A 15,278-nucleotide genomic window follows, 5' to 3' on the forward strand; every position below is an offset into this window, starting at 1 on the left:
TTTACATGTGCAACTTTTCTTGATGTTGCCACGGAAAGATGTGCTTTGTCACTCTTTCTTTGTCTCTATTTTTGGCAATTTCTTTATTTTCATGACTATTTACACTGTAGATTGTCACATCAAAACTATGAATGAACACACACCTGTATATATATATATATATATATATATATATATATATATATATATATATATATATATATATATATATATATATATATATATATATATATATATATATATAGTTCCCCAAGATGCAAGAACCAGGAGGAGGATGAGCAGGTAAGATGACTTTAATGATCATCAAACAAAAACATGAAGCAGTCTTGCAAACGGAAATTCCAAACAGAGAATTATCTTCGAGCACGGAGGAGTGCTCGAGTTAAAACATAAATAGACACATGTTGATTGGCAGCTGGTGTGGACCGGCTGCCAATCAACGGCAAGTGAGGAGAAAACAGTGCTCCGCGGAACAAACGGGAAATATAACTAAATAAGAGCACTGACGGGAAGTAAATACAAAAACAAGGAAAACCAACAGAAATGAAGTGACAGATCCTCACAATATATATATATATATATATATATATATATATATATATATATATATATATACATATACATAGTCATAGTTTTGATGTGACAATCTATAATGTAAATTAAGAAAACGCATTGAATGGGGAGGTGTGTCTAAACTTTTTGGCCTTTACTGTATGTATGTATGTATGTATGTATATATATATATATATATATATATATATATATATATATATATATATATATATGTGTATGTATATATATCCATCCATCCATTTTCTACCGCTTATTCCCTTTTGGGGTCGCGGGGGGCGCTGGCGCCTATCTCAGCTACAATCGGGCGGAAGGCGGGGTACACCCTGGACAAGTCGCCCCCTCATTGCAGGGCCAACATAGATAGACAGACAACATTCACACTCACATTCACACACTAGGGCAAATTTAGTGTTGCCAAATATATATATATATACACATATGTGTGTATATATGTATATTATGTATACATGTATGTATATGTATGTATATATGTATATGTATACATGTATATATATGCATATATGTATATATGTATGTATATATATATTTTTTTGTTTGTTTGTTTTTAAAGTGTAGCCATAAACGAACTAAATGCTCAAACCAAGAAAAGTTTAAACTCAAGCGAAAGTTTTTAATGTTCAATTTTTAAGGTGATTGTACATAAAAACGGCAAGTCGCGCTCCAACCGCTTTTTACATCGTAAAAAATGTCTGTTTATTTTATTTGTTTATGTCTTTTTTTTTTTTTTTAAACCATTGTCCACTGCGAAGGACAACACATTACTACATTAAATGACACTTGGAATTGCTAATGAAAGGGACAAGCGGTATAAAAATGGATGGATGGATTGCACTTAATGTCATTGTTACCATGACAATGACAATAAAGGGACTGCATTGTATTCTATAAAACAAACATATATGTAAACTTAAAGTATGTTATTTAATTAATGCAAAAACAAAAGGCAACTTTAAATATATATTTTAAAATCTTACATACCAAGCATGGTCACATCTCTGACTTCTCCATTCCGGAGCATGTGGGAGTCCACGATTCGGTACCAGCCGTTGGGGTAGACCGGGGGCAGGTCTCCGGTCTTCCTGCGGCGGCGCGTGTCGTTGGCGGCGCGGGCTTTAGAGCGGCCGTCATGGGCGAAGTAGCCCACGTCTTCGGGCGCCTTGAGGAGCTCCAGCGGGCCGGACAGCAGCTTGTAGACTGCGGCCAACAGGAGGAGGGTCACCGCGCTCAGGAGGAACACGCCGGCGTGTCCCGGAGCACATAATTCGAGCGCGGCGTCTCTCCAGGGGGATGAGTCGGTGGCCACTACCGGGGCCTGCGGTTCTCCGGCCTGCATGACCGGTGTTGTGCCGAATTCTGCACCCCCGCCGTAAAATGCACCCCCTGTCGGGAGCGCGCTTACGTCACTCGGTTGCATCACCCGTCTCGAAAAGTAGCTAAACTCGGCTAAAATCGCCTCTTTCGGCATAAAAATGTACATAACAAGGTGAATAATCCAAGTTGTCTTTACTTTGGATATATTAATGGATGGATTAATTGTGATTCTTCAATGATTTCGCCGTCATTGCCTTTAATGATTTCGTCGTCATTCAGGTGGGTACATCGCCTCTTTCGGCATAAAAAAAGTACATAACAAGGTGAAATAATCCAAGTTGTGTTTACTTTGGATTTATTAATGGATGGATTAATTGTGAGCCTTTAATGATTTCGCCACCATTCAGATAAGGCGAAACAATAACCATTTAATATAGGAATATTTGCTGTCCCGAAAATGTATTGAAGTATTGTATTAAAGAATATATACACCAAAGTAAGCCTCTATATGTACTTTTTTAGAGACATCAAGGAGAACGAATGTTTGCTGCTTCACTCGACGGGATCCAATACATGTATTTTAAAAATATGACATTTTCTTTAACTGTAAGAAGCTCATGGGTGGATGGATGAATACATTAATAAATGAATGCATCTGATACCTATCGTTGTTTTGATTTTAAGAATTTTCAAACTGAACATTCACAAATAACTTTACCAAAAGTACCCGAAATACCAGAGATGGAGTTATGGTGGGGGTGCATTTTCAGTGAAGAGTTGATTCCAGCTGCCTGAACATCTATCTATCTCTGGCTAGGATGGTCGTAGAGACATGAAACTCACCCTGGTGACTCATCCTTACCCCATCTGTATACTGTGAAAACCATGTGATGATTGGACCCCCACAGGCGGAGTTAGGGGGGGGTGCATTTTCAGGCAGCACCAACAGCCCACCTGCCGGAAAATGCATCCCCTAGCTATCTCTGGCTAGGATGGTCGTAGAGACATGAAACTCACCCTGGTAACTCATCCTTACCCCATCTGTATACTGTGAAAACCATGTGATGATTGGACCCCCACAGGCGGAGTTAGGGGGGGGTGCATTTTCAGGCAGCACCAATATCTCTGGCTAGGATGGTCGTAGAGACATGAAACTCACCCTAGTAACTCATCCTTACCCCATCTGTATACTGTGAAAACCATGTGATGATTGGACCCCCACAGGCGGAGTTAGGGGGGGGTGCATTTTCAGGCAGCACCAACAGCCCACCTGCCGGAAAATGCATCCCCTAGCTATCTCTGGCTAGGATGGTCGTAGAGACATGAAACTCACCCTAGTAACTCATCCTTACCCCCTATGTATACTGTGAAAACCATGTGATGATTGGACCCCCACAGGCGGAGTTAGGGGGGGGTGCATTTTCAGGCAGCACCAACAGCCCACCTGCCGGGAAATGCACCCCCTAGCTATCTCTGGCTAGGATGGTCGTAGAGACATGAAACTCACCCTAGTAACTCATCCTTACCCCCTATGTATACTGTGAAAACCATGTGATGATTGGACCCCCACAGGCGGAGTTAGGGGGGGGTGCATTTTCAGGCAGCACCAACAGCCCACCTGCCGGGAAATGCATCCCCTAGCTATCTCTGGCTAGGATGGTCGTAGAGACATGAAACTCACCCTAGTAACTCATCCTTACCCCCTCTGTATAGTGTGAAAACCATGTGATGATTGGACCTCCATAGGCGGAGTTAGGGGGGGGTGCTTTTTCAGGCAGCACCAATAGCCCCTCTAAACTCTCTCCCTTTGTTTATAATGCCAATTTTTTGCTGGATTTAGTCTCTATAAACTCCAAGGAAAACAATACCCGGCTGGGGACAATTTTTGAAATCGGTCTCCAAACTAAGGCATGCGGGCCGAAAGCGGCCCGCCGACGTCCAAAATCCGGCCCCTGGATTTTTATTCATGTTTTGAATTTTTGGGACATGGGGGACTTGTGGGAATCCATCCCAGGTAAGATTTTTGAACATTTTGAGGACTTTTGCCTACTTTCCCAACTTTCCCCCCCACTTCCAGTGTGACTTTGTGGTGTGCGCTATGGACATGCTGGGCATCCCTTGACTCGGGTGGCCAGCTGCGGGACTTGTGTGATTGATTTTTTAAAACTTTGAGGACTTTTGCCTACTTTCCCAGCTTTTCCCCCACTTCCAGTCAGTTGTGGTGTATCGCTATACATGGGCTATTATTAGGAAGAGGCGTTTATTTGGTAATATACAGTATATATATATATATATATATATATATATATATATATATATATATATATATATAAATCACTTAGATTTATATCGCGCTTTTATAAACACTCAAAGCGCTCACAGAGAAGTGGGACCCGACATTCATTCACACCTGGTGGTGGTAAGCTATATCTGTAGCCACAGCTGCCCTGGGGTAGACTGACGGAAGTGTGGCTGCCAGTTTGCGCCTACAGCCCCTCCGACCACCACTAATCATTCATTCATCATTCATTCACCAGTGTGAGCAGCACCGGGGGCTAGGGGGAAGTGTCCTGCCCAAGGCAGTGATTTTTTTTGGATGTCAATAGGTGGGAAGCGAACTTGAAACTCTCAGGTTTCTGGCCGGCCGCTCTACCCACTACGCCATGCCGCGCCTATATATATATATGTATATATTACACACACACATTGTTGTATATGTACATATAAATATGTATACATATATATATGTATACATATATATATGTGTATATATATCACGATGTGTGTATATATATATATATATATATATATATATATATATATATATATATATATATATATATATACTGTATATTACCAAATAAACGCCTCTTCCTAATAATAGCCCATGTATAGCGATACACCACAACTGACTGGAAGTGGGGGAAAAGCTGGGAAAGTAGGCAAAAGTCCTCAAAGTTTTAAAAAATCAATCACACAAGTCCCGCAGCTGGCCACCCGAGTCAAGGGATGCCCAGCATGTCCATAGCGCACACCGCAAAGTCACACTGGAAGTGGGGGGGAAAGTTGGGAAAGTAGGCAAAAGTCCTCAAAATGTTCAGAAATCTTACCTGGGATGGATTCCCACAAGTCCCCCATGTCCCAAAAATTCAAAACATGAATAAAAATCCAGGGGCCGGATTTTGGACGTCGGCGGGCCGCTTTCAGCCCGCATGCCTTAGTTTGGAGACCAATTTCAAAAATTGTCCCCAGCCGGGTATTGTTTTCCTTGGAGTTTATAGAGACTAAATCCAGCAAAAAATTGGCATTATAAACAAAGGGAGAGAGTTTAGAGGGGCTATTGGTGCTGCCTGAAAAAGCACCCCCCCCTAACTCCGCCTAGGGAGGTCCAATCATCACATGGTTTTCACACTATACAGAGGGGGTAAGGATGAGTCACCAGGGTGAGTTTCATGTCTCTACGACCATCCTAGCCAGAGATATTGGTGCTGCCTGAAAATGCACCCCCCCCTAACTCCGCCTGTGGGGGTCCAATCATCACATGGTTTTCACAGTATACAGATGGGGTAAGGATGAGTTACCAGGGTGAGTTTCATGTCTCTACGACCATCCTAGCCAGAGATAGCTAGGGGATGCATTTTCCGGCAGGTGGGCTGTTGGTGCTGCCTGAAAATGCACCCCCCCCTAACTCCGCCTGTGGGGGTCCAATCATCACATGGTTTTCACAGTATACAGATGGGGTAAGGATGAGTCACCAGGGTGAGTTTCATGTCTCTACGACCATCCTAGCCAGAGATAGATAGATGTTTAGGCAGCTGGAATCAACTCTTCACTGAAAATGCACCCCCACCATAACTCCATCTCTGGTACTTCGGGTACTTTTGGTAAAGTTATTTGTGAATGTTCAGTTTGAAAATTCTTAAAATCAAAACAACGATAGGTATCAGATGCATTCATTTATTAATGTATTCATCCATCCACCCATGAGCTTCTTACAGTTAAAGAAAATGTCATATTTTTAAAATACATGTATTGGATCCCGTCGAGTGAAGCAGCAAACATTCGTTCTCCTTGATGTCTCTAAAAAAGTACATATAGAGGCTTACTTTGGTGTATATATTCTTTAATACAATACTTCAATACATTTTCGGGACAGCAAATATTCCTATATTAAATGGTTATTGTTTCGCCTTATCTGAATGGTGGCGAAATCATTAAAGGCTCACAATTAATCCATCCATTAATAAATCCAAAGTAAACACAACTTGGATTATTTCACCTTGTTATGTACTTTTTTTATGCCGAAAGAGGCGATGTACCCACCTGAATGACGACGAAATCATTAAAGGCAATGACGGCGAAATCATTGAAGAATCACAATTAATCCATCCATTAATATATCCAAAGTAAAGACAACTTGGATTATTCACCTTGTTATGTACATTTTTCTGCCGAAAGAGGCGATTGAATGACGACGAAATCATTAAAGGCAATGGCGGCGAAATCATTAAAGAATCACAATTAATCCATCCATTAATATATCCAAAGTAAAGACAACTTGGATTATTCACCTTGTTATGTACATTTTTATGCCGAAAGAGGCGATTTTAGCCGAGTTTAGCTACTTTTCGAGACGGGTGATGCAACCGAGTGACGTAAGCGCGCTCCCGACAGGGGGTGCATTTTACGGCGGGGGTGCAGAATTCGGCACAACACCGGCAGAGGCTGAGCCACCTCTGGTGTGCAAGTTCACCTTCTGGCGGATCATTTTCTCCGCGGACTTCACACTTTTATCGCGGGGAACTTTCTGGAAGGACTGCTGCTATTTTGCACCCTCCCACTTTTCACTACATGAGGATTTAATATCATTAAAAACATGATGTCATTTCCGGATGGCCAAACTACGGTCCGCGGGCCAGATACAGCCCGGCAACGTCTGGCCAAAGTGAAAAAAATAAATGAAAAAAATACTTTCTTTATTAAGTTTATTATGAACATTAACACACTTACAGGATAATAGATGACACAATTTCATATCATTTCACTTTGCAAAGCTTATTTAATCCTTCCACTTTGCGGAAAAGGGTGGAATGCCATCAATCAATCAATGTTTATTTATATAGCCCCAAATCACAAATGTCTCAAAGGACTGCACAAATCATTACGACTACAACATCCTCGGAAGAACCCACAAAAGGGCAAGGAAAACTCACACCCAGTGGGCAGGGAGAATTCACATCCAGTGGGACGCCAGTGACAATGCTGACTATGAGAAACCTTGGAGAGGACTTCAGATGTGGGCAACCCCCCCCCCCCCCCCCCCCTCTAGGGGACCGAAAGCAATGGATGTCGAGCGGGTCTAACATGATACTGTGAAAGTTCAATCCATAGTGGCTCCAACACAGCCGCGAGAGTTCAGTTCAAGCGGATCCAAGACAGCAGCGAGAGTCCCGTCCACAGGAAACCATCTCAAGCGGAGGCGGATCAGCAGCGTAGAGATGTCCCCAACCGATACAGGCGAGCGACGAGCGGTCCATCCTGGGTCTCGACTCTGGACAGCCAGTACTTCATCCATGGTCATCGGACCAGACCCCCTCCACAAGGGAGGGGGGGACATAGGAGAAAGAAAAGAAGCGGCAGATCAACTGGTCTAAAAAGGAGGTCTATTTAAAGGCTAGAGTACACAGATGGGTTTTGAGACCCTGCCCCAAGTGGAGGAGTTCAAGTACCTAGGAGTCTTGTTCACGAGTGAGGGAAGAGTGGATCGTGAGGTCGACAGGCGGATCGGTGCGGCGTCTTCAGTAATGCGGACGTTGTACCGATCCGTTGTGGTGAAGAAGGAGCTGAGCCGGAAGGCAAAGCTCTCAATTTACCGGTCGATCTACGTTCCCATCTTCCCCTATGGTCATGAGCTTTGGGTCATGACCGAAAGGATAAGATCACGGGTACAAGCGGCCGAAATGAGTTTCCTCAGTTTCCCTTAGAGATAGGGTGAGAAGCTCTGCCATCCGGGAGGAACTCAAAGTAAAGCCGCTGCTCCTCCACATCGAGAGGAGCCAGATGAGGTGGTTCGGGCATCTGGTCAGGATGCCACCCGAATGCCTCCCTAGGGAGGTGTTTAGGGCACGTCCAACCGGTAGGAGGCCACGGGGAAGACCCAGGACACGTTGGGAAGACTATGTCTCCCGGCTGGCCTGGGAACGCCTCGGGATCCCCCGGGAGGAGCTAGACGAACTGGCTGGGGAAAGGGAAGTCTGGGTTTCCCTGCTTAGGCTGCTGCCCCCGCTACCCGACCTCGGATAAGCGGAAGAAGATGGATGGATGGATGGACTTTCCCACTTCAGAGCGTTTAGTTCGTAAGTAGACGCCGAGATCATTATCCCTGCGTTTGTTACGTCTCGTCTCGATTACTGTATTTGCGGGTCTCCCCATGTCTAGCATTAAAAGATTACAGTTGGTACAAAATGCGGCTGCTAGACTTTTGACAAGAACAAGAAGGTTTGATCACATTACGCCTGTACTGGCTCACCTGCACTGGCTTCCTGTGCACTTAAGATGTGACTTTAAGGTTTTACTACTTACGTATAAAATACTACACGGTCTAGCTCCATCCTATCTTGCCGATTGTATTGTACCATATGTCCCGGCAAGAAATCTGCGTTCAAAAGACTCCGGCTTATTAGTGATTCCTAGAGCCCAAAAAAAGTCTGCGGGCTATAGAGCGTTTTCCGTTCGGGCTCCAGTACACTGGAATGCCCTCCCGGTAACAGTTTGAGATGCTACCTCAGTAGAAGCATTTAAGTCTCACCTTAAAACTCATCTGTATACTCTAGCCTTTAAATAGACCTCCTTTTTAGACCAGTTGATCTGCCGCTTCTTTCCTTTTTTCTCCTATGTCCACCCCTCCTTTGTGGAGGGGGTCCGGTCCGATGACCATGGATGAAGTACTGGCTGTCCAGAGTCGAGACCCAGGATGGACCGCTCGTCGGGACCCAGGATGGATCGCTCGCCTGTGTATCGGTTGGGGACATCTCTACGCTGCTGATCCGACTCCGCTTGGGATGGTTTCCTGTGGACGGGACTCTCGCTGCTGTCTTGGATCCGCTTTGAACTGAACTCTCGCGGCTGTGTTGGAGCCACTATGGATTGAACTTTCACAGTATTATGTTAGACCCGCTCGACATCCATTTCTTTCGGTCCCCTAGAGGGGGGGGTTGCCCACATCTGAGGTCCTCTCCAAGGTTTCTCATAGTCAGCATTGTCACTGGCGTCCCACTGGATGTGAATTCTCCCTGCCCACTGGGTGTGAGTTTTCCTTGCCCTTTTGTGGGTTCTTTCGAGGATGTCGTAGTCGTAATGATTTGTGCAGTCCTTTGAGACATTTGTGATTTGGGGCTATATAAATAAACATTGATTGATTGATTGAAGTAAGTACATTTTATTCATAAAATGGTAAATGGGTTATACGTGTATAGCGCTTTTCTACCTTCAGGGTACCCAAAGCGCTCTGAGACTATATTGGTACAATTTCAATTTGGTAGACGTGCATTTATAAGAAGAAAAAAAAGAATGAATGTCATGGGCTTTCTGCTCCGCCGCTCCCAGTCCGTGGAACACTCAACCTGACCTCATGAGGAGATAACAGACTGTGAATGCTTTTAAAAAAGGTTAAAAAAAAAAACCTTCTATTTAAAAAAGCCTTGATTTATATTTATGTGTGCTAGTTCTGGCTATTAGGCTGTTCTAGTTTTTATTTGTATTTATGTAGTTTATTATCTTTTTTATTTAATTGGCCTCAGTGTGTGAATGTGCGTGTGAATGTTGTCTGTCTACTTGTGTTTTTGCCCTGCGATGAGGTTCCGACTCGTCCGCTTTCCGCCCGAATGCAGCTGAGATAGGCTCCAGCGACCACCCGCGACCCCGAACAGGACAAGCGGTAGAAAATCGATGGATGGATGGATTTTTTTTAATACACTGTGTCGGAATAATTGTATCTAAGTTATCACAAAACGTTGTGTTTCAATGAGTTCCCGTCGAGCAGACAAAATCTGTCTTTGATCTTACCAATCAATATGATTGTATAACTCCACTGTGTAAGATGGGAAGAGACATGAAGGTTTTGGTTTCTTAAATGTATTGTAATCCACAGGAAGATTTTGTCTTGACCCGAGATCTACAAAGCGGAGAAGCATGACTTGACCCCCCCTCCAGGCACTTTTTTTTTTAACTGTTTTGTAACCAAAGGCACAGCTCTTTACGACCACCCCTTCCTTTAGAAACAGCCATTGCTATGTAATCAGGGAAAGTCCAAATAAAAGAGGAGGCGTACAATCTTTCGTCAGAGCGTGGTGGAAGACTGTACAAAGAGTACAGCCCTCCTCAATGAGCGAAATTGAATTCTGTCTCTGTTTAATTCCTTGCTTCTTGTCTGTTTAACCTTCGTCTTGTGTTAGGGTCGGCACAGACCCGTTTTAGTTTTTAAATGCATAAAAACACCACATACATTTTTTTTTTTTCATCAAAGCTTTTTGACTTTGTCAGGAACCTCTTTGTCAACAAAATAAAACATTTTAATTTTTTTCACTAAATTATAAAATGCTCTGGTAGAAATTATGCCCTTGGTGTTGTTAGGGTCGGTTTCGACCCGGTTATAAAAATAAGATGATAAAGCAATGATAAGAGCCAAAACTGAACACACTGACAGCCAGCTCCTCTCCCAATCATGTGAGCTTTAGTGGATTCTCATTTTACCTTGTTATCCTGTACAAAAACAAACAAAAGACGGACACTAAAAGTGTCACTTTTTGCCACTCTGATTTTGTTTTTTTATTAGTTTTGGAACCCGTAATCTATTTCTCTTGGTTTCATTTGCTTGATTGGTTGTTGTTTGTTTGATGTTGGATTTCTGTTGCTGAAAAAAATACTTTTTAGCCTTTTTCTTGAAGTAAATATATATGGGTCGAAATTGACCCGTAACACCATAGATGTTACTAAAGTTAAAATTCTTAAAATGAAAAAATAAACAAAACACATTTATTTAAGAGATGTGTTCTTATACCCCTTAGTAATAGTTAGGTAACACAACAACCTTTTTTTATTTATATGATTCTCTTGAGGTCCGTTTTACCATTTTTAAAAATTGAAATCGAGGGGTATACTGACAAAAAAAAGGCCCAATGGCCCAAACCAAAAATATTAAAACCAATATTTTCAAGGATAAGGAAGCCTAACAAGGTAACCAAGAGATGAGAAACAAATTGGATGATGGATAATTGTTTTTAGTGTATTTTACAGCTGATTTAAAACCTGGGTCAAAACCGACCCGTTAACATAAGAGATGGTAACAGAAAGCTAACACAAGAGGAAGGTTAATAGATGTCATCAGTGTTTGAACCTGACACTCTGTACCGCTTTGAGGTTGTTTGCTCAATGTAAAGTGCTTTTTTACAAATAAAATCTGTTATTATTATGGCAAGTAAAAAAAAAAAAATCCCTGTATCACTTTAGAATTACTTAATAGCTTTGCAAATCTTGATCCAATTGATGGTTGCGCAAGAGTTATCACTAAGACTGAGTTGCCTTTCTCTCTGTTTGTTATCTGGGGGTCACTATGGACACTATAATCATGGTCACCCAAGGAAAGCGACAACAATGACCATGCATTGTTCACACGCTCAATAGGAATGCATTGTTTTGACTTGTGAACATTTATTTCCTTTGTTTTTTGTTCTGTTTACAAGTGTTTTAACTCAGATATTTCAAACGGTGCATGTACTTTATGTATTCATAATGAATGTTTGTTTATATACACAGTTTCACTCGAAACGTCGACGGTAAATTGCATTTATTTGCCACATTTACGAACATCTGTACATTTGCTCTGGTGGTGATATTTTGTGGAAGGCTGGTCTGGTGATGGTTGCTCTTGGAATGTAAGACAATACTACAGTTTATATACATGATATACAAAATGTCTGCTAGTAGCCCTATGAACACATAACTTAAGATGAGTTTGTAATACAGGGGTCAGCAACCCAAAATGTTTAAAGACCCATATTGGACCAAAAAGACAAAAGGAGCGGCCAAAAATTAAAAGCCTTGTATGTAAGTGTCATAATGAAGGCAACACATGATCTAAGTGTCGATATTAGCTATTTTAGCCTACTATCAAAGGCTGACGCAAGTCTTTGTTAACCGAAATGTTGTATTTTAATTTTCATTCTACACATTTTTGCAACATTGGAAATCATTAGTAAAATGGAGGCTACTCAGAAGGTGAGATAACTCCTGGAAATTACTGGCTTTTAATGGCCAAAGGTATAGATGTGTGTCCAAGTTAAAGGAAACGGCTGGCTGTCTTATTCTAATAGATTTATTCCAATCTTTGGCAAGCTCGGTAATGTTTGCTGTGGTCTAAATAATAGAATATAAATGACACAATATGTTACTGCATACGTCAGCAGACTAATTAGGAGTCTTTGTTTGTTGATTTACTGTCATGATCCGCTACTTGGATCATGTCATATTCTGTTTGGGTTCCGTCTTTGTATCGTGTTCAGCAATTTGACTTCCTTAGTTCCTGGTGGCAATTTGTTTTGTTCCGTTGCCATAGTTACACATTAATGTCACCTGCCTTTTGTTTTTGACGCGCACCTGCTTCATAATGACTCTCCTTATTTAAGCCTGCCTTTTTTGTTACTCGCTCTCGCATTATAGTTTCTGTTCCGTACAACAGGTGACGACGCTGTTTCCCAGTTGTGGTAAAAATCTATTTCTTGTACTTGTTAGCTTCCGGGATACTCCTTTGTTTGTTCCCTAGCTCAAATGCTAGCGCTTTTTGTTCTTTCTAGCTCCCATGCTAGTTCTGTTTGTTTTGCCTTTAGTGCCTTGTGCAAGTGTTTCTGTTCTTAGTTTGTTTTATTAGTATTATGAAACATAGTTTTTTACCTTTAGGCTGTGTCCAAGTCCGACTGCATCATTCGAGAGAACGAACCGTCACTAGAATGCCAGCAAACCGTCACACTTACCACTAAAAGAAAAGTTGTCTAGTATGTTCACTATTTTATTTAAAGACAAAATTGCATTAATAAACATGTTTAGTGCACCCTCAGATTTAAAAAAATAAATAAATAAAGCCACAAATCTAATTTTTTTGTAGTCCCCTTTATTTATAAAAGTATCTAAAAGTATTGAAATAAATGTTGGTACCAGTACTAAAATAATGGTATGGCGACAACCCTAGTGCACAATGTTGCATTGACTTTATGTTGTAACTTCCAAGTAATGTGATGAAGGCTTTTAGTTCGGAGGTCTATTAGGTTGGCCCCCTGCAACCCCCAAGGGAATAAACGGTAAAAAATGGATGGATGGATGGATCTATTAGGTTGAACCTGTCTGATCTGTGACCTTGAGGCTAAGCAATGTTGAGTTTGTGTTTCACCGGAAGACGTTCAGTAAGTATGGGAGTGTGACTGTGCTTCCAGAGGAGAAGCTCTCATAATTATTCAACATGTTCCAACAAAGGATCTATTCGGATGAACAGATCTGATCTGTGACCTTGAGGCTAAGCAATGTTGAGTTTGTGTTTCACCAGAAGACGTTCGGTAAGTATGGGAGTGTGACTGTGCTTCCAGAAGAGAAGATCTGCTAATTATTCAACATGTTCCAACAAACGTGGAACATATATAATTCACGCGATAATTCACCTAACCTGCTTTATAAATGTGAATACTGATGACAATCACCCCCATATAAATGTAGCGGCCGAAATTGTGATCACAAGTAAAATACGATTAATTTTGCAGCCCCTATGTATTTCTCATTTACTCATTGACTTTATTGATCAGTATAAAAGGTGCCCGGAATCTTGTGGTGGTATGGAATTTGCACACTTTTTACAGTTGAGTTCGGGGTAAATGATTGAGTACAAACCCAGTGGAAACATTATCCACACACAAAATGAAGGCCAAATAATTAAATATAAAGTAAAATAAAAACATTATCTGAGGTTCACTCTGAGCAGGTAGGTTCCGATCTTCATCGATGTCAAAAATATCTCCCAAGAGGAAACGTTCTCCAGTTGTTTCTTCACTGGCCTCTCAGCCTGAAAAAAAAAATGCCATTTCTGAGAAATTGCATGAGAGCTGAACTGAAATGCTAACAGTTGGCATGTGTGTATGACGGTTCGCTGACATCTTGGTGATAGTTCATTCTCTCAATGATGCAGTCGGATTTGGACACAGCGTGAAGGAAAGAAATAATGATTTATTTACACTAAACAACAGACTAAGAACAGAAAACTTGCACTAGGCATAAAAAGGCAACAAAAAGAGATAGCATGGGAGCTAGAAAAAACGAAGCATAGCGCGGAAGCTAGAAGGTACAGAAACCGTTTTACCAGTGTCGGGAATCAGCCTTGTCACCTGTTGCATGGAACAGAAACTACGAAGCAAGGACGAGTCAACTGAAAAGGCAGGCTTAAATAAGGAGAGTTATTACAAACAGTTGTGAGTCCGGAAACAAGAAGCAGGTGAAACTAATGCGTGACTTTGGTTAACAGAACAAACAGGAACTAAGGAAGTCAAACACTAGCAAACACTAGCAAGATGTGATACAAAAACGGAACAAAACCAGAATATGACATGATCCGGGCAGCGGATCATGACAGTGTCAAGTACAAAGTTATACGACTGCTAAATTAGCTTAAAAAGGTTAGCATGCTAACTCCTCTCCATATTCCCAAGACCGATTGAACCATCTGGAAATGTTCTTTGTCTCTCTCTTTCTTTCTTTCTTTCTTTCATTCTTTAGCAGCGTAAACTTGCTTCTCTGTAAACTGATGTTGTTTGAAGCCTCAAATAAATACGTAAAAGACTTTAGCTTTCTCTGGACATGTCTTTGTTGAATAGGAACAATTCCAAAAACATGTCCACACAAACGGACCCTTTGCCTCTGGGATCTGAGCTGAGGATGTCGTGACTTGTGCAGCCCTTTGAGACACTCGTGATTTAGGGCTATATAACATCAATTGATTGATTGATTGATGAAATTCAAACAAAACAAGTTTAACCAGGAGCTTCATTCAACAAGTCTTTATTTGGCGGCAGGATTCAACCTCTGCAATAAGCGAAACCAAGATAATACGTGCTTCATCGTTGAAGTTTGGTTTAACTATGTCTTCTTATCTGAAACATTCATGTTGAAATTCAGCGGAAGTCTCCAGTGGTCGGATTCTGGAGAATTCGAAGCCATTCAAGAAGGGATCAAATTCTGACATTACTGAGGAATTCTCCTGGAAATGGTAAGGCTTGTGGCTTTTTTTTGCATGATTCATTTTTCTCTTCTGATTTGATTAGGTTTCTTTCACAGATCTG

The 15,278-nt window shown here is 41.6% G+C and overlaps 1 protein-coding gene and 2 long non-coding RNA genes across 4 annotated transcripts in view; 1 reads left to right on the plus strand and 2 right to left on the minus strand.

Annotated features, from left to right (window-relative positions):
• zgc:92275 (cholesterol 7-desaturase nvd) overlaps positions 1-2,104 on the minus strand; it is a 43,876-nt gene extending 41,772 nt beyond the window's left edge. The window contains exon 1 of one of the 2 annotated variants that reach the window (XM_061877038.1): positions 1,573-2,104. In XM_061877038.1, the coding sequence (XP_061733022.1) occupies positions 1,573-2,071 (499 nt within the window). In that variant the 5' untranslated portion in view covers positions 2,072-2,104. The remainder of the gene's footprint in view (positions 1-1,572) is intronic. The other variant, XM_061877037.1, reaches the window with a different exon arrangement.
• On the plus strand, positions 1,620-2,564 carry LOC133536479 (uncharacterized). The gene is made up of 2 exons (XR_009802469.1): positions 1,620-2,184; positions 2,428-2,564. It is a non-coding gene; the product is annotated as an uncharacterized LOC133536479 (long non-coding RNA).
• Positions 2,565-5,848: 3,284 nt separating this feature from the next.
• On the minus strand, positions 5,849-6,732 carry LOC133536624 (uncharacterized). Its single transcript, XR_009802511.1, has 2 exons — positions 6,229-6,732; positions 5,849-5,985 (listed from the first exon to the last, which is right to left on the minus strand). It is a non-coding gene; the product is annotated as an uncharacterized LOC133536624 (long non-coding RNA).
• Positions 6,733-15,278: the final 8,546 nt, after the last annotated feature.

This window comes from Nerophis ophidion, linkage group LG17 (genome assembly GCF_033978795.1).
Source record: "Nerophis ophidion isolate RoL-2023_Sa linkage group LG17, RoL_Noph_v1.0, whole genome shotgun sequence".
Classification (NCBI taxonomy): Eukaryota; Metazoa; Chordata; class Actinopteri; order Syngnathiformes; family Syngnathidae; genus Nerophis; species Nerophis ophidion.